Genomic DNA, 27,052 nt, shown 5'->3' on the forward strand with positions numbered 1-27,052 from the left:
TTGCTTTAGAAAACCTTTTAAAATGATTCCAGAACTAAAATTTAATAGACAAGGTTGAATGTAGTTTATGTTTATGCCTCAACCTAAAGAACATATAAGTTCGTACAGCTATTCAAAAAATTAAAGATTGCTAAAATCTGTTTATTAATCCATGCTGCAGTATAATACATTTTAACCAATGGGTGAGAGTCACTGAGAAAATGGCCAAAATATGTACCCCAGCAGTCACTGGGGCAGTACCCTTCCTTCAAAAAGGTCCTAATATATACTATTAGGTAGAAATATGCATACATTTGGTATTAAAATGTACCTTTGAAATACTAATATGTAACCTTGGTAACAATTTGTACCTCTCAAATGTTGGGTCATTTTTAACCTAGTCAACGAGACAAACTCAACCCGTTGTATTGTTATTTAACCTATGCGGAGTTGCTTCAACGCAAAATGTTAGGTTGAATAGGTTGTTGGGTTAAATCGAAACATTTTTTGGGTTCATCTAACCCCTTTTTGACCCAGTGCTGGGTTGAAAACAAATAATATATGTAATACGTGGTCTTAAAGTATATACTGTAGTACACTTCAAAAAGTAGGATGCTTTAAATAGCTTAGAACAAACTAATGGATTCACCTGAACTTGAGCAAGTAGTTAAGTGCCTAGATATACAATTTAGATCCCAGACCTAAAATTATCGAAGAAATCCCGGTTACAGAGCATCCAATGAGTAAATAAACAGTGACCCAGCGAGTGAATTAAATCATTCCACTTAATCTTCACACAGATTATCGGGCGTGGACGCCACATTTATCAACCCCAATTCACTTAATCCTGTTGGCGAGAGCAAGACAAACACTGAACTCTATTAAAAGCCCTAAACGAAATAAGTTGCTATCTCTGAATTATTCACTGAATGCCTCTAGCTAAATGAGAACCAGATTTGAAAATACCCTTGTGAATAAAAAAACATATTAGGGAATTGATTTATTGCTTTACAATTTAATGAAGAACAATATTTGATGCATATTTGAAAAAAAAAAAACAATCAAAAGTCAAATAAGTTTAATTCTGTTAAAGCTTAAGGTAAGATAACAGAGCGAATGCTTATCGTCTATATTCAGGCTTATTATAGAAAGAAAAAGTCTAATGGGAAAGGCTGAAAATTGGTACAGTAGTTTTAACCTTCCGGTGATTCTTCAAGGTCCAGATGGATCATCTGACATTTATGCGAGGTGAAAAATGAACACAAAGCCAAAATCTTTATATGTAGTCGCATGAGTTTTATTTGGTATACCATAAAAATCCATAGGACATTGATGTTTGGAAAAGGGACTTATGTTTGGGGGGGAAGCGCTGACAAGTTTACATCCTCTCTACTGGATTGAGACCCAAAATGTCAAAACCCTTGGCCATCACAGCTGCTGTGGCTTCACAGAGGAGCATCCGCCATATGTTGACTTTCACCACTTCCCCTGCGAAGAAACATACAGAGGGGTCAAAGTTACCCTTCTAAAAAAAACTGTCTCACGTAAATCAAATTAATATTTCATCACATGTGTCTTTATAAAGTCAACAATTACAGATGATACATTTTTCATTTACAAAAATTATGTCATGGCATAATACTTTCTCTTATACAGGTTTAGCATTTAGCATGCATAACAAAGATATTGAATATAACCAGATCAATTACTGCTATTACAATAGGGCAGGGGTTTTTAAACCTTTTTTTTTTTAAGAAAAAGGCAAAAAAAGTCAAATGTTCAATTATGAATCAATAAAGACTGACGATTTTGTTTGGGAGGGAGTTTGAGCTTAAGCAACAAAAGTTTATGTCAGGTTTAATTGTTGGTCAAAAATATGTTATTTATGTATGTTGATTGTAAAGATAACTGTTTTTTCCTATTCAAATACATAGGACTTTAGCAAGACTAAAAAAACTGCCCAGAGGTGTTCCAAATATGGCCGCATATACTGTGAAAAATTCCTTGTTGCACTTACATTTTTAAGTTTAATTAACTTGAATTTACATTTAATTTCAACTTTTTTTGACTAGTGAGGAGTTGAAATAACTTGGGTCTAATTCAACTTGTTGAATTATTTAAAAATAATGCACCTGCCCAAGTAGCAGTGCTTCGCCTTCTGAGAATATAGTTCCCAGTTTGTACTAGAGCCCGACCGATATGCATTTTTTGGGGCCGATACAGATATTATGGAGTAAAAAAGACAGATAACGATATATCGGCCGCTACTGTATTCTTTATGTGTATATTATAGTACAGTACACATATACTACAGTATATTATACTACAGTAGGCTAGTGTACATATAATACACTATATACATTAACAGAATATACTGTATATAAATAAATACAATGCAATGCAATGATCACTCACAAATGTGGTGCTCAAAAACTTAAAATGACGTGACAAAGATATGAGGTGTGTTTAACAAGTTAACAATAAACTTAACTATTCAAAATGATTCTGATATAAGTGCACAAAACAGTAAACTTGACTTATTATAAATAACTTTAAAACACAAACAGAATAAAATACATATAATTTGAATCATTGTCAATTTTGACGAGAATAATGTTATATTGGGCTTTTTTTGAAAATGGAAACTTATAAAGTCATTGTTTATTAACTTTATAGTATCTACTTCACAAATTAATAAGCAACTTATCGTTAAGACGACAATGCTTGACTTTCTGACAACATACTGATATAGGCTTATGTTTAATGTAGTGCACAACGTGTTTATGACGCGAACCCACAGTGTTCTGTCGGGACTTTAAACTTATAAAACTAAGCGTCTGCTCTCCGCCTCTTTTATTTAGCGAGGGTGTAAAGTTGCGCGAGCTTATTTAATCAATTGCTTTGAAATGAGCATGTTCAGTAACAACACAAGCAGCTACTCCCACAGACTGGGCACCAGTTTAAACGCGTCCTTTCGCTGCCTCGCGTCATTTCTCCCGCTTGCGTTAACAACTCGCAAGTAGACAAAAGAGACGGATTGTGTCTCTCTTGTCCACTTGTAATACAATCGACCAAAGCGCGTCTTAATACCAGGTGTAAAAATGTTGTGAAGACACGGCGTGACTGCCGCCACCTGAACTGAGAGACTGAGAGATTGAAGTGAAGGGGGGTTGGCTGGTGTCACTACAGTGAGTGACCTGGGTCACCATTAGCAACCAAGAGAGCGCGCTCTGCTGGACAAACAAGTACTTACATCTTTCAAAAGCATTAATTTGTTCTTTAAGAAATGTTTATATCGGCTGCATATCTGCGGCTTATACGCCGATACAGATATATCTGCGACAGGCTCATATCGGCCAATAAAATCGGCAAAACGATAAATCGGTCGGGCTCTGGTTTGTATACGGATAAAAGTTGGCTGTGTCTCATATGAAATTGTTATTTGTACATGCTGTGACTATACAAATCACAACTTATAAGTAGGAAAATTCTGGCATTATTTTGTCACTTATTGGGAGCAGTATGCTAGTTGGAGCCATTTACTTCCAGTCTTTGTTTTACGCACCCACCGCTAGCCTTGCTTAGCACAGAGTTACAGGATGCATGGAGATGAAAAGGGTATGTATGGACTTATTTAACTCTGGGAGATATGGTGAATAAGCTAAAGTCCCAAAAAATCGGTGTGTTCCTTTAAATACGTGTACAAACGTTACATTTTTGTGACAATGCACCAGCAACATGAAGTGGGCGTGTAACCTAGATTGAGAAAATACTACAGGTTGATTATGAGCGCTCAATCTGCACAGACTGCTTAACTTCGGAAGCAAATTATAAATTGTAAAACATAGCCAAACTGGTTAGTGATTTGACATCGATTCGTTAACACAATAGCTGGACATGATTTCCATCATTTCATTCACAAATTTCCGTTCTAAAAAGTACCAACCCTAGTGGGGTGGGACTACATGTTTGGTCAAACAATAAAAGACTTGGGCTACGTTTACACAGAAACGATCTGAAGAGAAAACAAAAAGTGATAAACGCATCGACACTTTTATATTCCACGTTTATACGAGCATTTTGGGGGGGAAATCTGCGTGCATATGGTGACGCAAACGTGTGTGATATTCGATGTAGTATACACTCCAGGCGGCTAGGTGGCAATGTGAAGCACTGACACGCAACAACACCAAGTTCATGCGCCTGCATACAACCAAAGCCGTCTGGTTTGCCTCCGACGAATTGGCGCATCAACAATTTGATAGAGGTAATTAATGCCCCTTCTCTGATCAGTAGTACTAGCTGTGAATATTTCGTACAACTGCTGGAAAGACTCTTATCTATCAAAGCTGCTATGGCAACTTGAAGGTCCGATGTATGTTATTTTTCTGAACTAGCGTATGCCTGTGACGTAAGAGCGTACGCGACGAGACCCACCGTTAGCAGACTTTGGGATTTTACCCTTTAGACGGGAATGCGACTGTAGAGCGTTTTTAGGATTTCCACTCTGGAGGGTGGTTTCACTCTTTTGCGTTTTTAAGCCCCAAAAACGGCATCACGGTGTAAACAAAATGCACATCCGATAAAATATTTTTACGCTTTCACCCTCGAGTGTTCTCGTGTAAATAGAGCCTTATGGAAGGTATTCGAATCCATGAGCACACAATATTTTGCAATCGCTGTGTATTTCACATGAAAAAAACACCCAAAAGTCACATAAGTGGAGCATTTTCAATCTCTTCAATAAAAAGCAATTTCATTAGTTTACATTAAAAGACTAAAGGCGCTGCATAATTCAAGAGACAGAAGTTTCATCAGTGCCTGAGTAACTAGTTCTTAATAAAGGGAATCAAATGAGAAAAAAACAGCTAAGGGATTTTATATCCAATTTTGTCCTAGATTAGCTCTCCCTGTTCAAATGAGCCATTGTTTGGCTAATAAACATACAAAAACAATGCTGACATGCATCCAAATTATAACTCTTTTATTAAAACTCTTTTCATTACAGTAAAAGTTACTGGCATTAAACGACTATGAGTTTTAAACTTAATACATTTTTGGACCGTTTTGTTTCCATTACATCTGATATGAGGCAAAAACCACATATTCAAGTGACTTGGGTGTTTCTGTAGTTCGGTTCAGTTGGTCCGGACCAAAAGCAAAAAAAAAAATTCATTGTAGCTTTTTTAGCAGTTTTGGTTCCTTTTCATACCAAACTGATCGCTCTGGTCCGCACAAGTTAAAATGAACCAAAAATCAGTCATGTGATAAGATCCACATCACACATTGGCCACATGTCTTTGAACGTATTTCCTTAAAGGAATATTCCATTTCCCTAAAAGAAAAATCCAGATAATCCACTCACCACCATGTCATCCAAAATGCCGATGTCTTTCTTTGTTCAGTCGAGAAGAAATTATGTTTTTTGAGGAAAACATTGCAGGATTTTTCTCATTTTAATGGACTTTAATAGACACCAACAATTAACACTTAACTCAACACGTAACTACGTAGTTTTTTTCAACGGAGTTTCAAAGGACTCTAAACGATCCCAAACTATGCACAAGGGTCCCATCTAGCAAAACGATTGTCATTCCCGACCAGAAAAATAAAAAATATGCACTTCCAAACCACAACTTCCCGTCTAGATCCGGTCCAGCGCGACCTAACGTAAACGCGTAGTGACGTAGAAAGGTCACGTGTTACATATATAAAACGCACATTTGCAGACCATTGTAAACAATAAACCGACACAAAGACATTAATTAGTATCAGTTGACATACAACAACGTCGGAACGTTCCTCTTTTTCCACACTTGTAAACACTGGGGCGGAGTTTCGCGTTCGTCTTCTGTGACCTCTTGACGTCATGACGTATTGCGTCGGGTCACGCTTGCGCATCACGATCGGATCTACATGACGAGAAGTTGTGCTTTAAAAGTGGACACTTTTTATTTTTCTTGTCAGAAATAAAAATCGTTTTGCTAGATAAGACACTTATGCCTCGTTTGGGATTGTTTATAGTCATTTGAAACTCCGTTGAAAAAAACTGTTACGTGTCGAGTTAAGTGCCAACTGTTGGTGTCCACCAAAGTCCACCAAAACGAGAAAAATCCTGCAATGTTTCCCCCAAAAAACACAACTTCCTCTCGACCGAACAAAGAAAGACACCAACCTCCCGGATGACATGGTGGTGAGTAAATTATCTGGATTTTTCTTTTAAGAAAATGGAATATTCCTTTAACTGCTTCTCGATTGGTCAGAATCAACGTGCGGGAAATTCCAACGGAATTCAACCGAACTAAACAAGGCAAGATAGCATCCTTACAGTGCATTCAATCTATACTTTTTATCACTATGTGTTTGTTATGTTCAAGACCATTTGTTGCTACACAATGCTCTACAATTAAGCTACAGAAAAATGTATTCAGAGTTCAACCACTAAAACCTCAGCACCATTAAAGGTTTTGGACACTGGCCCTTTATTCTTAGAATTAGGGTGAAATTTCTCAGACAGGGACATTTATTTTCACCCGTCGCTGTGATTGATCCTTGAGCAGTATTTGGAGTATATAAACTCCAGTGAACTAAAGAGGAGAACTCCCCCGTCTGTCTGTCTTTCTCCACGCAGTAGCAGCAATCGTAGAACTCTGTGAAGGTGGTGGCCAGCTCGTAAAGGTAGTCGCACAGCGTGTGAAGCAGCAGGTCATCTGTTATCTTCTGCAGGATTTCGGGAAAGCGCAGGATGCATTTACCCAGTTTCCACTCCTTCTCGTGATCAAGCAAGACCTCTGTGGTCTCGGCCGCTTTACGCAGGGCGGCCTCCTGGATGTTAGCCAGTCTAGCTATAGACCTGGAGGTGAACAGAGAAGATGTGTTATGATATATATAGGATGTCAGGTTTAGTAAGAAGAGGCACCAAAAACAATGGGGTCTCATTCACTAAGCATGCATACACACACATTTGGAATTTTTTACAAAAAAATTGTGATTGTAAATTTTTTACAACAATTTCTTCTAAATATAACTTATCCACACGAATGTAATTATCCCATATGCCATAATCAAATACTAGTTTTTGATGTATTTATTATTATAATCTATGATTGATGAATTTAATAATATGTTACATTATAACATTTTATATGTAAGGAATAACTGACGACGGCCATTTAAGTATTCGAAAAAAGTGGTAATAAGCCACAAGTTATTTATTATTTTCAAATAATTCAATGGACCGGAGTCAATTATTCTGCTCATAAAACGGTTACCACATATATTGCGAAAACATTGCTCTGGTGGTTATTGTCAGGTTATGACATCCTGACTTTTGGCAGGTTAGGTGTGTGTTTATCAAAAAATAATGCATACATGTTAAACAATTCTCAACCAATCAGAATAAAGCATTTAACAGCCTATGGAAGAATTTATGTAGCACAACAAGCATATCGTCGCTGTCCGATGAAAACCACGTATGTCCATTTTGTTGATTTTTTGACGGATTGAACGTCCAGGTTCATTTCCGTATACAGCATGCTCCACATATCTAAATGGCCAATAAAAAGTTGGGAAATTATGTCATCAGATTTTCACGTATATCCATTTGGTGTCTAAGCTGTCAATCATGAACGCGTATCTCCCACCCTGTGGAAGCATCTCGCCGGTCTTGTGAAGTTTCATTGAAGCTCAGCACTGGATAGCCGAATAAACATAGTCTGGTGAGACTATGACTTTCCATCATCGAGGTAAACATTCCCCCTGATGCCAGACGGACGTCTAGGAGTGACAAAATTACGGTAGGACTGTGCAAACAAAGTATCTGTCTAGCATTACCATGTCAGTGTATTGATTCATTGTCCCTTCATAGTTTGCAAGAGACATTTAATAAATGTATAATTAATATTAAATAAACTAAGCGTATTTAATAAACTGAGCGTATTCATCTGTCAATATGAAACGCGATTTGGCCATTCTAATTAATGATCGGAAGAACGCGTATCGACCACTGTTACTGTAAAATATGCACGTATGTCCATTTAAACTCAATTTTGGTCAAATGTGGATAATATCATTATACTGGCAAGAATATGGTTACATGTAAAGATGCCGTACCAAGTATGACAACGCTACATTCAACTGCTTTTGAAATACGGTGTTTTTTCACTTCCTGAAAAGTAACCGTTTTGGACATACGTGAGTTTCATCGGGCAGCGACAATATGTAAGACTTTTATGTTTATTGTGCTTGACAGCATCGGTCACTTCCAACTTTAACTGAATGGAAAACATCATCTTGAAAAAGTTTAGTGTTCCACAGAGGAAAGTTATCATTCACTACATGAGTCAATTGTTCCTTTAAAATAATGATTCAGTAAACTAGATTGAAACTCGATAATAAAGTGAAACAAAAATTCAAAGCGCACAAAGAAAAACAGCAAAGTTGCATTAATACGAGCTGTCGAAACAGTCAAATAAGAACAACATGTAAATGTGTTCTCCTTGCCAGAAAACTTGAGGATCACGTTGGATTGGAAGCATTCTGAGAAATTAAAAGCCGAAATCCCCAGCAACTGTTGCCATGGCCAATTAACTTTTTTGGCAACCGCTCATCTCACTGGCTTCACTTTTACTTTCCTCTAAATATGATATTCTGTTACCAATTGTTTTCTACAGCCCATTATAGACAGTAACAGGCTCTCCAATTGCATGAGAGCCATGAAAGCTGGAGAGACGTCGATACCCTGAGCGCTTGACATGAGGTCAACAGTCCTTCTGAGGTAAGAGAGCAAACACTGACAAATGATAAGGTGTGGTGAGCATCCACTCTGGCTAGGATTGAGGTAGATGTCTCAAAAATGGATACACAAGTACATTTCACTCAGAAACGCACGTGTTGTCTGCACGGCAGATGCACGCATTCATTCATGTGCACGCAAACACTTAAAGCCCCTGTGCACGCGTACAAAATCCACACAGCAGCACACACACACAGACTGCCAAAAGAACAAAAGATCAACAGCTCGTAAGAGCGATCAACTGGATGGGGGCCATTCAGCAGTGCTGTTGAGCTGTTTCCCCACCCATGTGGAAATCAATTGTGCTTCCATTTCCAGCGCAGCATCCACTCAGAAACATCATTTCCTAGAAGTGGAAACCCCATATCAAACCCCCAGCAGGCTTCACCTGACCCGGGTGAAAATATCAAACCTCAGCAGGCCTTACCTGAAATAGGTGAAGATATCAAACCTCAGCGGGTTTCACCTGAAACAGGAAAAGATATCAAACCTCAATGGACCTTACCTGAAACAGGCATATATATCAAACCTCAGCAGGTGTCACCTAAAACAGGTGGATATATCAAACCTCAATGGGTTTCACCTGAAACAGGCATAGATATTAAACCTCAGCAGGCCTCACCTGAACTGGGTGGAGATATCAAACCTCAGCGGGTTTCACCTCAAACAGGAAAAATATCAAACCGCAGCAGGCCTCACCTGAAATGGGTGGAGATATCAAAACTCAACGGGTTTCCCTGAAACAGGTGGAGATATCAAACCTCAGCAGGCCTTACCCAAAACGGTGGAGATGTCAAACCTCAATTGGTTTGACCTGAAACAGGTGGAGATATCAAACCTCAGCAGGCCTCACCTGAACTGGGTGGAGATATCAAAACTCAACGGGTTTCCCTGAAACAGGTGGAGATATCAAACCTCAGCAGGCCTCACCCGAAACAGGTGGAGATTTTAAACCTCAGCATGCCTCACGTGAAACGGGTGGAGATATCAAACCTCAGCAGGCCTTACCCAAAAGGGGTGGAGATATCAAATCTCAACAGGTTTCACCTGAAACAAGTTGAGAGATCAAACCTCAGCAGGCTTCACCTAAAACAGGTGTAGATATCAAACCTCAGCAGGCTTTACTTGAAATGGGTGGAGATATCAAACCTCAGCAGGCCTCACTTGAAATGGGTGGAGATATCAAACCTCAGAAGGTTTCACTTGAAACGTGTGGAGATATCAAACCTCAATGAGTTTAACCTAAAACAGGTGGAGATATCAAACCTCAGAAGGCTTCACCTAAAACAGGTGGAAATATCAAACCTCACTGGGTTTCACCTAAAACAGGTGGAGATATCAAACCTCAGCAGGCTTCACCTAAAATGGGTGGAGATATCAAATCCACTGGGTTTCACCTGGGACAGGTGGATATATTAAACCTCAGTAGGTTTTACTTGAAACGGGTGGAAAATCAAACCTCAGCAGACCTCACCCGAAACGGGTGGAGATATCAAACCTCAGCAGACCTCACTCGAAATGGGTGGAGATATCAAACCTCAATGAGTTTTACCTAAAACAGGTAGAAATATCAAACCTCACTGGGTTTCACCTAAAACAGGTGGAGATATCAAACCTCAACAAGCTTCACCTAAAATTGGTGGAGATATCAAATTCACTGGGTTTTACCTGGAACAGGTGGATATATTAAACCTCAGCAGGTTTTACTTGAAACGAATGGAGATATCAAACCTCAGCAGACCTCACCCGAAACGTGTGGAGATATCAAACCTCACCAGGCCTCATCCGAAATGGGTGGAGATATCAAACCTCAACAGGCCTCACCCGAAATTGGTGGAGATATCAATCCTCAACAGGTTTCACCTGAAACAGGTGGAGTATCAAACCTCAGCACACCTCACCCGAAACGGGTGGATATATCAAACCTCACCAGGCCTCACCCGAAATGGGTGGAGATATCAAACCTCAACAGGTTTCACCTGAAACAGGTGGAGTATCAAACCTCAGCAGACCTCACCCGAAATGGGTGGAGATATCAAACCTTAACGGGTTTCACCTGAAACCGGTGGAAATATTAAACCTCAGGAGGGTTCACCTAAAACGGGTGGATATATCAAACCTCAATGGGTTTCACCTGAAACAGGTAAAGAGATGAAACCTCAGCGGACCACTCCTGAAACGGGTGAAGAGATCAAACCTCAGCATGCCTCACATAAAACAGGAGAAGAGATCAAACTTTGGAGGGTTTCACCATAACGGGTAAAGATATCAAACCTCTGTGAGTTTCATCTGAAACTGGTGAGATTATTAAACATGAATTTGAAACAGGTGAAGATATTACTCTCTAACCTAGCAGAGCTCACCTATAACATGTGAAGATATCAATCCCACAGGCTTTACCTGTCAGTGGTGAAAATATCACTCAACAGCAGAGCGCATGAGATGAAGGTAAAGAAATCAATCCCCTGAGGGTTCATCTGAAGCAGGTGAAGATATCGACCCTTGCAGGGCTCATTTAATGTGGGTCAAGACAACATCTAACAAAACTTAACTGAAATAGGTGAAGGTATCAATTCTCCTGAGGGCTCACCTGATGCGTGTGAAGGCGTAGAGAAGGTAGGCCGCAGTGTTGCCCCTGTCATCCAACATCTTGTCAAAAGAAAAGATATAATCGTTGATGCGGTTGTGCGAAAGGTCTGCATACTTGATGCAACCAAACGCCACGGCTCGCTGAGCCTTCACCAGCTCTTCCGGGGTCAGCACCTGCAACATACGCGCATATACACAGTGTCAAAAAGGCCCTCACACATTGGAGAGTTTGATCTTACAGCTTGTTGGTTTCCACACCAACCTTCAACCACTGACTACTGCAAAATTGACTGAATGTAGTAAAGAGTAAACCAGGAGAACATATACAGCACATGTAAAAAAAAAACCGTTGGGCAGCATGTTTACTAACTATACAAGCAGCGGTACTACAGTATTAGTGTGTGTCAAATTAAACCCATAATGTGTTTCAACGACTCGCCCACCGATCATCCCCTCAAAGTAATCAGCACAGAAGCGGTCGAAAGCAGACAAAAGAGACTGATTAAAACACCAAGGGTGAACGGGACAGGTCTCTCTCGTCCACTTGTAATCCAATCGACCAAAGCACATCTTAATACGAGGTATAAACAAGTCCTGAATGTCAAAACACATTTCCTTCGCCTACTTAAGTCAAAAACAAGGTCTTTACCGTCAAAACTCGCTGTTTGTGAGACATAAATCTTGCAAGTATAAAGCAAAGCTCATTATGATGACTTCTAAGCACAAAGCGATCTAGGATAAGAGTTTCATCTTTACTGAGCTGAGCTGAAGGTCTTTGAAGGTACACTAAGGGGAGTTTCTGGTCTCCTCAATTTTGAGATGCTCACTTTATCTCTCTCTTTCTCCTTCAGTTTGTCCATGGACCTTTTCAGACCCTCCTCCAGAAGATCCATCAAGCGAACCGTGTCTCCAGAACGAGTCTTAAATTTTTTCCTGGGATGGAAATGAAAAGATAACAGTTAGGCTGCAAACAAGGCTATTACTACAATAGATTTTGTTTATATGTGTATAAATGACATAAAGTAATATGAAAAACAATATATGAAGAGTTTGGTTCCAAAACGCAATAAATCCATTTTGACTAGGGATGTAACCGTATTATACACTTCGTGGGTATTGCGGTATCAAATTTCCCGGTACCACCGTTGTCACATGGTTTGGTAAAACGTTAGGTCTTCCGGGCAGCACCTGTAGTTTTTTTCCGGCCAAGTGGAGTGAGTGGAGGGACACGGGAACTACACTTCCCATAATCCCATGCGTGCCACTCAATGCCTCTCTACAAGTAGAGCGACAATGGTGGAAGCAAAAAAAAAACGTGAATTTAAAATCTGATGTGTGGAAAAATTTCGCATTCGCTGTGGCAAGAAACGAGAAAGGACAAAATGTGATGGACATACAAAAAAACGAGTGTGAGTAAATCCGTGAATGAGAAGAGTGTGTATGCCGTTTCTCAATTAGAAGGCAGCCTCCTTAGGTCGCATATGCAGGCTGCATCCGTCATTACACGTCCGGTGTATTTAAGTTAACTGGGTATTACATTCGCAAGTCATAAGCGTGTTACAACAATATACGATTATATAAGAATAATAGTCAACTTGAAAAATTTTAATATTCTGAAATAAGACGGTCTTCATGACGTATGCAGCCTACAAATGCGACCTATGGAGGCTGCAGACCTCCGACCGGGAAACGCGGCCCTGTATTGAGTGAGCTGACCTCAGCTCTAGGTCCAGCTACAATAAGTAAGCTGCTATTTTCATTTTTACTGGGTTGTTTTTGTTTTCAGGAATTGACCCATCTTTAAAACCCATCATCTTTTCTTGATTCTACAATCACAACTGTTGCTTTCAAAGGAGTACCAAGCATTAGCATTAATAATAATAATAATAATAAAAAATGGTAAATTGAGGAAGTGACTCAATTCTTAAAACCTGACTGATTGGGACTTGTTTAAAGTTAACAAACTAAACTAAAACTTTATTTTTTTATTTAATTACATGGTCTAATTATTTTTGTCCTTTTTATGAAAATTATAAACACTACACTTTGTACATTGTAATGTTCAGTCTTGTTTAATAAACACTTACGGCAGTTTTTCCAAGTCTTCATTTGTTTTTTCCTTCCTGTAAATGTTCCAATAATCACCGTACCGCGGGCATCATACCGAAATTCTATCGTACCTTGAATTTTTGATACCCTTACATGCCTAATTTTGTAATGCCTTAATTTGGGTAAAAACTTATTTTCTAACCAAGTAAGTGACAAGATGAAAACCACTATTTTCTGTTACAAACTTTCACATAGTATCTTCAGGTTATAAAAACTTAAAAAATTCAAATCCATAATTTGATTTTCAAAGATTTATTATAAAAACAAATGATTTTTTCCGCAAAATGCAATAAGTCCAAAGTTTTTTGTTTTTTTGAAAATGCTATAAATCTATTGAATCAATATATTAATGTGCATTCATCTTTGCCATTGCATATTCATTTAGTTGACTATACACTGATTAAAAAATAAACATTGATGGCATTAATCAAAACACTGTCATATTAAGAACACTGTCATTGCAGCTGTCATCATTGGGACGTCGTCGCTGAACTTTTTTGACAGCGATCAGCTGTAAAATGTTTGGTCCTGCTCGATTTTTGTTGGCTTTCATTAAAATAATGTAAATTTTTTCATAAGATCCCCTGGGGTCAATGTGTTAGCATGACAAAAGCTTAATGCTGTCGTTTGAGAACAAACAACAACCGGCATTTTTCCATCTCCCGAGTGCCTCTTGTGTAAATTGTTCGATTTTGATGGCTTACGTTTCTTTCCTGTCACAGAAAACCACCACAGGTTTATCAATGCCATCAAAGTATTATTTTGTTTTTGTTTGTTTGTTGATCACGAAGTACAAAGTAGATGAGGAAAACTAGGATTCCCTGTGTATTAAACCCGCCAACATTGTTGCTTACAATGCGTTGAATGGTGCGCTGTGATTGGTTGAGTGGATTTATTGCACTGGCGTTTATAGTGTTTTGGAAAAAAGGGAGAAAAGATGACAGAATAACACGGCGGATATTGGATTTTGCGTAAAAAAAAGAATTTACTTTTTAATACTTACCTGATACAATACTGATTTTGGCGGTAACTCGTTTTTTTTTTTCTTTAAATGACGTTTATGGTGTTTTGGAACCAAACACTTCATATATATATTTATATATATCAGATCAATGTACTAACTTGTCCTCTCCAAGCACCACGCCGAAGCCTGCATGCTCTACCCGTGTGACTTTAGGGTCATACCAGCCGATCATCTGAGCGGCAGCAAAGAACACCTGGAAGTGTGTTGACTGCCAAAGCAGGACATAAATATTTACAATCAATAAATCATTAATAATGCATACATACATATGCTATATATTCACACAATTATATATAGATAAATGCATAAAAAAGATATAAAATACGTTTAATGTTAATATAACATAATAGCTCCTATATATTTCTTGCAACTAATTACTCTAATTCGAACATGAGCAAATTTTAGCTGGATAAATATGAATCTTCCCCCTAAACACAACAGAATAAAAAAGCTGTTTATAAAGCCACGGGCATAGCGTGTTCCTGACCTAGACTGCATTAATATTTGAAGACGTGAGTCTGTTGTACAAATTCAAACATTTGATTTCTGGGCTACGTCTGATGTCTCGCCCAGCAGCGCGAACACGCGTGACCTTACAAGACCTGCGCTCACATACCTGGCCGCTGTCAGTCACATAGATGATAATGTCAGCTTTCTCATCGAACAGACGATGTCGAATGGCAGCCAGATCGGACGTATCGTAAGTGTACCCTCCATCTGATTTGACAATCGTCAGGGGAATAGACTGGCCTGGAGCAAACACTATCTTCCTGCCCTCATCCACCTCCACCAGGCCTGAAGAGAAAGAGAAGGATCGGGATGGTAGGTAAAGACGTGAACAGTAGAATGGTAAAGGCTAAAATTGATACTGAAACAACACTGCCCCCTGCTGGACACATGCATTAAGATACGTACAACGCTTTATAAAGAATGTTCAGGTGTTCAGAGATTTTCATAATGACTATATAAGTAACATAAGGAATTTACAAACCTATGAGCTGCTAAATTTCTATTTAATCCATATGTCAACATAATTTACATTTTACCTATGACGTACCAACCTAGACTTCCCTTTTCAATAATAATAAACAGAAAGACAAACTGCATTTTCATTGGATCTTAAAAGTTGTATTTATACTTGTATATATAATAACACTGAAAAAAATCATGCTTTACTGTGCAATAGATGCAGAGAGCCAAAAATACAAGTTATACTAAAATTATAGTAATATTGTAAAATGTGCACATCGCAATAGATTGCCATTAATTAATCAATTTAATATTTAACAAAATTAAAGTTTTAGGTTGATGCGGGAAGACCTACTACTAAAAAAATGACACATATCAAGGTTTAAGTATAAGAAAGTGCAATAAAAGCGAAAGTCAAAGAGTTTTCCTCAACACACCTTTCTCCTCAAACTCTTTCACCACAGCTGTCATCATGTCCTGGTAATAAGACTCTCCTCGCTCCTCTATGCGGATATCCAGGCAGTCGTAGACCCTCTGAAACTCTGCGTCAGCAAGGTGGACAAAGAGGAAGGGACAAAACACTTTAATTACAAGAGCCGCACCGCAGGGAAATCAAACCAAACAGGCGCATTCCTGATTTAGCAGACTCTGATTGGACGACATCAGCAGAAAAGAAAAAATAAACACGCTAATTGACCTTCATTAGACGAGCCACGGTGGACAAAGAAGATTCTGATGAAGGGCTGAAAAGTAGATGCTGGAACAACTGGAGCGCACACGGGGTGTCACGGTAAACTGACGCGTCAGCGGGACACGCCGAGGGCCGTCCTTGCCCTTAAGAGCTGAAATGCTAAAACTAATTGTAACCGAAAGATTACCTTGCCCCTATTTAACTCTGGTCCTGGAAGACTACTGTCCTGCAGAGTTATTTTCAACTTTAATCCAACAGGACTGGAGTTTAATGGCCCTGAAATGCATAGATGATTACAGTAAATGAACGTGAAATGTGTCAGCTTATTTGCTTGCGTTTGGCATGGGACAGCGAGTTTGGTTTATCTACGTCTCACAGCTGTAAATGTTTGCCTATTGTTGCGGTACGGTAGTTTACTGCTGGAATGATGCTATAATGACCCCTACAGACATTACAGTAAAGTGCCAGATAAAAACATTGAAGTGATACTTCAAAAGTAGCTTTACAGGTCAATTTATTGTTTATTTTCTGAACAGCTTTGTTGTTTTAGTAAAGTTTTAATATCCATCCATATTTATTTTTCCCTCTTTTTAAGATACAAATAGAAAATATAGGAAATATGTACACAAAATTAAAAACAAAAAATTTTCAGAACTATATGTTTTCTTTAGGCATCAGTCAGTGTTTAGTGTGACCTCTCTTGGCACGAAACACATCTTGAGCGTTTTTGAGTAGAATGAAGTAAAACGACTAATTTCTTTAAAATTAGAATTTAATTTTATTTAGGTTTAAGAGATTCTGCAGTTTCCTGCTATTGCTCAAGTGAAAGGTGGGGTTTACCTTAAAAACTTGACACTTCAGCTTATACTTTTATACTGTTTTTAATACTAAATACACATTTCCTGTATTTTCTGGTTGTATTCTAATAAAGATACTGAGAAATAATTATATATTATCACTATACAGTTGCAAAAACAACTAATCTAATGGTAGCATGGTGGCCTAAGACTTTTGCACAGTACTGTATATGTGACCCTGCCTGTGAAAGCTTAAATAATTTTTGTGATTTACTACATTGAATCATTACATTATGTAGGATGATGTAAAGTTAACGTACCACATATTAAAATTATGAAGAAACAGAGTTGTATTCATAGGAATAAATAGTATATTTTCTTAGTAGAGTATACATAGTATACAATATGCTAGAGTTTGATGATTTACTTTTAAAAATCATTTTAAATGTATAAAAAAAAACTAAGGCTGTGTCTGAAATAGCTCCATATACCCTTAAATAGTGCACTATTTGAATGGATAGCCATTTGTAGTAGACATTATTGAGTGCACTTATTTAATTCCATAATGTTCCACAATAATGACTGTACAACCGATGTACAATCAACAGCTAGCCGCTACCCGTCACTGAGAGACGTGTGCCAAATGAACACCCGGGTCTCAACACAAAACGCATGGTTCCCACACCTTAGTTAACTTCAAATTCAAGGACCTTTCAAGGACTTTCCAGGTCCAATACCCTCAAATTCAAGGACTAAATGTGTGGACACAGTTCAAGTGAGAACAAGGTTACATCGTGTTACCTTTCAAAGTACATTGTTACAGTTCTCTTACGAAAGAACTCGCGCTGCGTCACTGCGGTGACACTTTGGGGACGCCTCCAGGGGTAAGAGTGTCTGAATGTGTATCAAATTCAACCAATGGTGAGGCTTAATGACAAAGACAGGGTGACACGGGAGCCAAGAAATATATCGCTATCTGAAATATTGCCAAAGACGGCGTTACAGGGACGCAGGAAGTATGGCAAGGAAGACGCAGCATCTCGTTCCCTTCTCAGGGAACAACAGCTACATATGTAACCCGAGACGTTTTCATGTGTCAAACACAACTATGCAAAAAAAAAGCTTTTTTTATGATATTATCCTACACTACACAGAGAATAATATTGACTTTTTTCCCCCGAAAACTTCTTGCATAAAATAGATTGAAGCACTTTCAATGACCTGTATGTATGCATGTTTATTTGCAAAAACTTCTCAGGGCCTTGAATTTTCCGCCCAGATTCACAAACTTTCAAGGTTTTACCATGAAAAAAAACAAACTTTCAAGGTGGGAACCATGAAAAAGGTGCACACACTGCTTTCAACGCTTACGCCGACATCGGCTCTATTTTTGCTGCGATGCGCTGCTCATGCTCAATTAAAGTGACAATGCATTGTTTACGGTTTAAATGGTCGTGGATTGCCGCAAAAAAAGTTTTATTTTACCATAAAATCACGAATGCGATGCCAAGTGTGTTTCAAACAATCGTGACTTTGAGCAATTTAACAGAAAGCAATGACATATTTAAAAACACACTGTAGCCAGAAGACTGCGCTGTCAATCACTCTCTGCCCAGCAGTAAATGAGTCCTCATCTATCTAGAAGTTAAAGGAACACGCCCAAATTTTGGGAATTTAGCTTATTCACCGTATCCCCAAGAGTTAGATAAGACCATACATACCTTTGTCATCTCCGTGCGTGCTGTAACTCTGTCTGACGCAGCTTGCAAACTGCTCCCAATAAGTGACAAAATAACGCAAACATTTTCCTATTTATGTGTTGTGGTTTGTATAGTCACACAGTGTACAAATAACAAGGTGATATGAGACACAGCCATCTTTTAACAGTATACATACTGGGAACTATATTCTCAGAAGGTGAAGCACTGTTACTTGGGCGGAGTGATTTGCACAACTCTGATCGAACTCTCTACTCCTCACCAGGGGGCTTCACGGGTGCTGCGAGCAAATCACTCCACCAAAGTAGCAGTGCTTCGACCTTCTGAGAATATAGTTCTCTGTATGTATACTGTTAAAAGATTGCTGTGTCTCATGTCACCTTGTTATTTGTACACGTTGTGACTATACAAACCACAACACATAAAACGGAAAATGTTCGCGTGATTTTGTCAATTATTGGGAGCAGTTTGCTAGCTGGAGCCATTCACTTCCAGTCTTTGTGCTAAGCTAAGCTAGCGGGGGCTGCGTCAGATAGAGTTACAGCACGCACAGAGATGAGAAAGGTATGTGTGGACTTTTCTAACTCTGGGTGATACGGTGAATAAGCTAAATTCCCAAAATCTGGGCATGTTCCTTTAATAATCTTGAGAGAAATAGATACATTCATAAATCTAAATCTTATGCTTAAACTGTTGAAGGGAAACAAGATCAACTGCTTCATGCTGTCAATCACTGAGTGATTTTTTTTATTTTATCGAAAAACTTCAGAGAAACAGATTTAATAATGTGCCAAGGGCTTTTTATGTCTACAATTGTGTATTGTGTCTATATCTGTCTTTACACAGACCAGAACAGCATGAAAACAATGTGGATTAAACAAATCACAGTTATAGAAATTACACTGACCATCAAAAAGCGTCTTAAAGAGGTTTTGCTCATAAATACATGTAAAATAAAGTAATTAGGGCCCGAGCACTGAGGCCCTAATTACTTATATAATTATTATTATATTATTAATTAATAAAGGTGTGAAACCACGGTTATTGTCCGAATTCATTCACTTATTCAAGTGGACAATATTAGAAAACAAATGTAGGAAATAGGGAACAAGGGTATAGGGGGCTATTTCGGATGCAGCCTAAATCTTTGGACTGCAGTTCGAAAATAGCTCAGAGACAACGCCTAGATGTTATCTATCAGATATTTCTGTTGTTTTGTCCACTGCCTGCATGAATAAATGCTGTTAAAAAAAAAGAATGAATATAATACTTTGCTAAGAAAAATATAAAGTTAAATGTAAATTTTTTTTGTATATAAATATATAAACTTCAACCAAGCGACCACCATTACAAGCGAGCTACCTCACACTGCTGACTTTTGCTGATTTTTATCAACACTACTTGCTGGTTACTTTTCAATGTCTGTAAACGCCTGCGGGGCATGTGCACCATCTGTGGGATATCGCACTAGAGTAAATGTGTCAAACATAAACAAGGTTTTGTTCTCTGAGAGACAGCTGACGTAGTAACAATGACATTTTTGGTATGCCATACATACCTTTTCGAGAAACGTCACAGATAAGTTTCCAGCCTTTGATGAAGTCTGGTTCTTTGCTCTGGAGTTTGACCACGCACTGGTACGCTCTCTTCTTGAACTCTTCATCCTCATCGAACCTCTTCTTAGACTCCTGTTGGAGATGAGAGAAAATCAAGCAGAAAATGAAAGTCTTTGGACCTATACAACTAAAAGGGCCTGATATCTCTGGGAAAGTTTTTGTGCATTAAACTGCTAATTGAAACATCAGAACAGAATATATAGATATATTTAAATCTTTTTTATAGAGATTAAAAAATCCAAACTGCATCAAATTTGAATTCATGCTAGCGGCATACCATGTTGATGTCACAATAGAGGACACTACATAACTAATAATGGTTAAAGTTTTCAAACTGCATTTATTTCATCGTGAAACAGCAGCTTGGCAAACGAAAGCAAAAGTTGCATAAGCGAAATTGCTTTACAAGCAATAGAAAATCATGAAATGCATTACAACAAATAAATTGTTTGCAAAGTTTTTAGACAGGGCTGCAATGAAAATGCTTGTTCTTGCAGTTTTTTGTTCTTGCAAGATAATCTTCACACTATCACCTGTGCCGTGTTAAAAAGCCAGTTCACACAAAACTGACATGCGCAATAAATTCATACTAAATCCCATCATTCTACAGATACTCACTTTGTAAAAGGCCTGAAGATCACTGATAGGTGGGGAAACAGTAAGATAATTTGGGAATTTGTCTTGCAAGTGAGCAATGAGCATCCCAAACTGTGTCCCCCAATCTCCAACATGGTTCAACCTGACAGATAAAAGACAAAAAATACAAACTAAGCACCATTAAGCCTAACATTTTTATAAGGGGATGAATGAACTAGGAATCCGAATAAACACTTTGGATGTTCAAATCTATCTGGATGCTAACTTCTTATTTTTTGCATTTTCTTATCAGAATATACCACTATTGCATTTTATTTCATAGCACTAGAAAAATAGTTACTAACTTAAGTTAGGCACTTATTAGTAATTATTACTTTATTACAGCATTAGTTTTAATATGCATAACTAATATTAGTAACGAATGGTAATAGCAACTTCTCTGATTTCACTTAAGCTGGGTTCACACCAGACGCGTTGAGGCGTCAAATTCGCGTCTACCGCTCGCAGTTGGACGCTTGAACAGTTTGAGTGTACTCACTTCATTCTCGCGTGAAATTCTAGTCATCGAGACATTCACGTGGAAATTAGCGTCATGGGAGGGGCTTCTGCAACTCCACTCGCTTCCTGTAATCACGTCACTACTAGAGCAAGCTCCTGATTGGTTAAAGCGCCACATTTTTTGGCAAAGTTCAAATTTTTCACCTCGCGCAAACTAGACACACGAATGCGCGTCTTTACATTGACTTAACATTAAACCACTCGCCCTTGACCCACCACCGTGGCTGGTGTGAACGCAGCATTAAAGGGCACCTATTATGCAAAATCCACTTTTACAAGGTGTTTGGACATATATGCGTGTTGGTAGTGCGGGAACACAACCACCCTACAATGAAAAAAATCCACCCAGTCCTTTTTGAATCGCCATTAAATCAAAACAGTCTTATTAGATGCCGATTTAATTTTTCATATCAATGTGATGTCACACTGATAAAGCCCCGCCCACGGCCACTGACTGAAAGTCCTGAATTACCATAGTTTTTACCCTCAGTGAGTCCAACTGTCCAAAAATATCTCGATAGTGAGATACTAATGTCTCAGACTGTATTTACAGGAATCAGATCTATTTTAACAAAGTGCTTACTGTCTCTTTTGGTAACTGTACGTTCACACCCCACGCTCTCAACGGTGGCGGTGTGAACCCACAGTAGGGGAGTAAGGAGCAGTAGCTCATTTGCATATAAAGGTACAGATACAAAAACAGATTGTTTATGTACACACCCAAAATGGAGAATTTTGGACACATTCTGAGATTTACATAACATCTTATTAAAATGCGCATCATATGTGCCCTTTAAGGGTTGTTGAAAGTGTTATACTTGACCAGGAATTTGTCAAAACAACACCTATTGTAATCATTAATGCTAGGTTTTAAAAGCTTTAAGCATTAAATGGCTTTTTACAGCTGAAACCCAACTGCTGATCTCTACAGCTCCCACACACCAACCTTAGCACTTCATAACCCAGGAACTCAAAGAGTCGACACATGCTGTCTCCAATAATAGTAGACCGCAGATGACCGACATGCATCTCTTTGGCAATGTTAGGTGAGGAGAAGTCCACGACGACCTGAGAAACAACAATGAGAGTAAACAAAAGTATAGATGATTATGTGATGCTTTGTCTTTTGATATTTAAAGCACAGTGTTGACTTAAAAACTAAAATCTACCTTCTTTTTCTTCGGCAGAGGTGGTGGCTGAACTCCGTTCACGAGTAGGTTTGAGAGAAGTTTTGAGACATACATCTTCTTCAGGTGAACGTTAATGAACCCTACAATCCAACGTGCACTCCGTTCATTAATCAACAATCTTTTCATAAGAAAAATAAATACATAAACCATTTTATGAACAAACCTGGTCCTGAGATTTCTGTTCCCTCGATTAACTCATTTTGAGGAATGTTCTGGACAATCTTCTCTGCTATTTCTCTGGGACTGGCCTTCTGACCCTTAGCTTTCAGCATCTTTAAAAGATGACAATTTTTTATTCTTATTTTACAACATTGAACTAACTAGAACCATTTAGCACCTCCTTTATTTATTAATAATTGGTTCTTTCAACTGGAAGGCGGAACTTCCGTCGCCATTTTCCCATTTTTTGGGCGTTGCATTTTCCACATTCATAGTAAAAGAAGTGTTGCTGCACCTTGTATAAATCTATTATCTCTGTCACTTCATCAAATAAACAATTTGAATTTCAATCTGTTGCTAACACAAAGCTATCATACAGCTCCATAAAATTTAGAATAGAGCTCACTAGTCATAAAGACCACCTTTTTTTGGTGCTTAGTGTCCTTTTAGGAGCTTGACAACTCCAGGTCATTTAACACAATCTACATGAAGAGACTATATGAAACAAACCTACTGCAATTTGACTGATATTAATTGAAATGCACAAACAAGAAATTCGATTTTTCCATATTTTCTTCTGTTTTTCATGAAAGAAAGAATAAACCTTATTCAGCCCGCCGCCATGTTGACTCCAAAATGAGACTGTGAGGGATGGACGTCCAGAGAGTGCGCTTGTTTTGTATTAGGATGCTGGTCATTCGGCCATCAAAACAGAAAATATTTTTTTTTACAAATTTACACAGTACAAAGTACCTATGACGCAGTTTTTTTACCTGACAGGAGGGGTTCTGGTGGACCAATCACAGCACTTGCGGTCTGCATAGAACTGACGCGCTGTTAAAAATTTTGCGAGGTGCACATCAGGCTTTGCAGAGCTACGAACATGCTACTGATACCTACGGCGTAGAGCTTACGCACGACTATAAATCGGGCTTTAAGAGTATGTCCCATGTATTTTCTCTGTTACGTTTTTTCAAGACATGAACATTGACTTAATAACGTTTGATTGATTTAATATCCAGCTATTTACTTGTTAGTTCGTTGTGCAAGTATTGTTAGAGGTAAAACCCCATATGAACCTCCAAAGTTGTGTACAAATGTTATTTTTTTAGAAATGAATCCTGCTTCAGTTGATTCCGGTCAATGTGCCTAAAAAAACATACCGGAGAAAAGTTTTTAACGTATTCATGCCTTGCGTTTGTTTGTAAACCATATGAATTGAAGATATGTACTAAGTTATAGGACTATATTAGTGTTCTAAAAAAAGCAAGCATGTGCACAACATTAGAAATTTGTAATAAGTAAATAATTAAACAAATGTTATGTACATATTGCGCTGCTCTTATCTCAAATTTAGGTCATATGTCCCTTTTTATTTGAACAATCCATGATTTCTGAGGATCTTTGTCCTGTGGAAATGTGCAAAACTATGTATTTTCTGTGTTTTGATGGATGAATAACCAAGATCCCAGCACAAAACAAAGCGCACGCCCCGGACGTCCATCCCCAACAGCACCGCCCCGGAATCAACATGGCGGCGGACCGAACAAGGTGTATGGGTTTGGAACAGCATAACAGTCTATAAATGATGACAGAAATTTTGGGGGGAACTGTTTCATTGAAAGACACTGACCTGAACCATAGCCATGGCGCTGTTACACTGGTAATCCCCAAACTTTGCCTGCTGGTTAGGCGTGACCGTCAGCGGAGGGTTCTCCAGGTCAGGGAAGGCGGCACTGATGGCTTCCCCAAAGATCTGCTGCAAGCGCTGGTTGATGTTCAACATAGTCTTGCAATTTTGGCTAATATCTTCCTGGAAACTCTAACAGGCAGTGGAAATAAACATCTTTTAAACATAATGATATTATTTTCAAACATACTCTGTGAGTAATTGAATAGATATTCAAGCAATGAAACAAATAGCTAACTTATTAGGAGGAAGTAATGCCTGGGGATAAGCCCAGGCAGACGAACGTCTTTCAAAAGACTTATGATACAACACTTTGGGGCGGTTTCGCAGACATGGTTTAGATTAATCCAGGACTAGACCAGGCCTTAGTTATACAGTAGATTTGTTGTTTTTGCAATGTTATATAGTGTTCATATATAATTTTTTCTCAGTCTCTTTAATAGCAAACATCAGAAAATACAGGAAATGTGTATATAGTATTAAAAACTGTATAAAAATGTAAACTGATGTGTCAAGTATTTAGGGTAAACTCCCCTTCCACTTGAGCAATAGCAGGAAACTTAAGGGTCTCTTAACCTAAATAAAATTAAATCCTAATTTCTAATTTTGAAGAAATTCGTCTTTTTACTTCATTCTGCTGAAAAACCAGAGAGGTCACACTAAACAACGACGATGGCTAAAGAAGACATTTAGTCCTTTTTTTTGTACATATTTCCAGGATTTTCTGTTTGTATCCTAATAAAATAGATTCAAAAATAAATATGAATGGACATTGAAACTTCTAAAACAACAAGTCTGGTGGTGGTGGCCTAGGACTTTTGCACAGTACTGTATTAGGACATTTAAGTAGTTTTTACAAACAACCTTACCAAAAACAACACAGGTGTGCATCTCGAGACAAAAGAATGGAACTTATATGTTAAGATTTATCAGTACAAGGCGTTTTAAAATTTAGACCGCTCGTTTAATTGACAGATCACAGTATTTGCATTAGTAGGTTTGAACCCGAGGAACACATACTGATAAAATGTATAGTTCGAATGCACTGTATGTCGCTTTTGATAAAAGCATCAGCCAAATGCATGAATGTAAATTTAAATTTCACTTTATATTCTAACATTACAAAGCTGTGTACAAACTTCTTTTGAGAATATTGAGGCGGTACTTCAGGCGGGAATTTTCCTCCCTTAACTCCTCCAGTTGTGAAGATGTGAAATTTAGCTCTTGCGAATCCTTCAGTCTCTCAATTTCATCTTGAAGTAATTGAATGTCTTTTTCCTGTATAGCAAGTAGAAACCACAACAAATACTCCGACAGGTCAAAAACAAATAAGTTACTCATTAACATCCACTACAGTTATTTATTAAAGGGGAAATTTCACAAGACTGTTTTCACAAGATGTAAGTCGTTGGTGTCCCCAGAGTACATATGTGAAGTTTTAGCTCAAAATATCATATAGATCATTTATTATAGCGTGTTAAAATTGCCACTTTGTAGGTGTGAGCAAAAATTTTCAGTTTTGGGTGTGTCCTTTAACATGCAAATGAGCCGATCTCTGGACTAAATGGCAGTGCTGTGGTTGGATAGTGCAGAAAAAGGGGCGGCATTATCCCCTTCTGACTTCACAAGGGGAGCCAAACTTCATTGACATATTTTTTCACATGCTTGCATAGAATGGTTTACCAAAACTAAGTTACTAGGTTGCACTTTTTCTAGGTTGATAGAAGCACTGGGGACCCAATTTTGGCACTTAAACATGGAAAACTTTAAACTTTAACTCTGTTTATTAGTTGTTGACAAAGAAAGTTCTCTAAAGTGAAAGGTTCATATGACTTGAACCACGTCATCAGTTGTGACATTTTATTAGTATGCCATCTATTTCAGTTTCACTTTGACTGTGATGGCGATTTCTTTCTTTTTAAACAAGTAAAAGAATCTGTCTAAAATCATCTTGGACATAAACTCTAATGGCAGGGGGATTAACGATACTTAATTTATTCAGAAACATGTCCCAAAATGCTCATGATGTCCCAGGATGCTGTTTAAATAGGACGTTAGATATTAAGACACAGCCCCATCTTCCTCATACTTAAAGGACACAAACTCAACTGTCAAATACAAGGCAGTTTTGCTCTGAAATAAAATCAAAATCACTGTCAATCTGTCGCTTACAGACTCTTACGTCAGACCATGAGAAGCATATGCACGCGTGAACTCAACTTTTAAACGTTATACTTTCGTAGCGGTTAAACACAAAACTGACCTGTTGTTGAAGTCGAGATGTGTACTCGGAAACGGGATCGCCCATTTTTGCGCCAAAGAAAAATACAAACAGCAACAGAGAAGGATTGATATCGTTCACTTCCACAACGTGAAAAGTACTTTCGCCGGCTCCGCGACGTCACTTCCGCTCATAGCGTCAACGTAAACCCATGCGTAAAACCTCTCAAAATATATTTAAAATACTTTTAATTTTACATAATACACAATTTAATGTTACAATGTAGGGGGGAAATCTATGGTAAAATGGAAAAAAAATAATTAGTACAAAAAGCAAATTTACAATGTAATC

General features: G+C 38.2%; 1 protein-coding gene across 1 annotated transcript; it reads right to left on the minus strand.

Moving 5' to 3' along the window:
- Positions 1–966: 966 nt before the first annotated feature.
- Positions 967–26,902, minus strand: rars1 (arginyl-tRNA synthetase 1). Its single transcript, XM_073871140.1, has 15 exons — positions 26,744–26,902; positions 25,604–25,758; positions 24,424–24,610; positions 22,795–22,903; positions 22,611–22,711; positions 22,388–22,509; positions 20,905–21,025; positions 20,229–20,358; positions 15,902–16,006; positions 15,112–15,290; positions 14,594–14,703; positions 12,190–12,295; positions 11,364–11,536; positions 6,581–6,832; positions 967–1,463 (listed from the first exon to the last, which is right to left on the minus strand). Exons 1-15 carry the CDS (start codon positions 26,786–26,788, stop codon positions 1,358–1,360), a joined length of 2,001 nt encoding a protein of 666 aa, XP_073727241.1. The 5' UTR covers positions 26,789–26,902; the 3' UTR covers positions 967–1,357.
- Positions 26,903–27,052: the final 150 nt, after the last annotated feature.

Source organism: Misgurnus anguillicaudatus, chromosome 9 (genome assembly GCF_027580225.2).
Source record: "Misgurnus anguillicaudatus chromosome 9, ASM2758022v2, whole genome shotgun sequence".
NCBI lineage: Eukaryota > Metazoa > Chordata > Actinopteri > Cypriniformes > Cobitidae > Misgurnus > Misgurnus anguillicaudatus.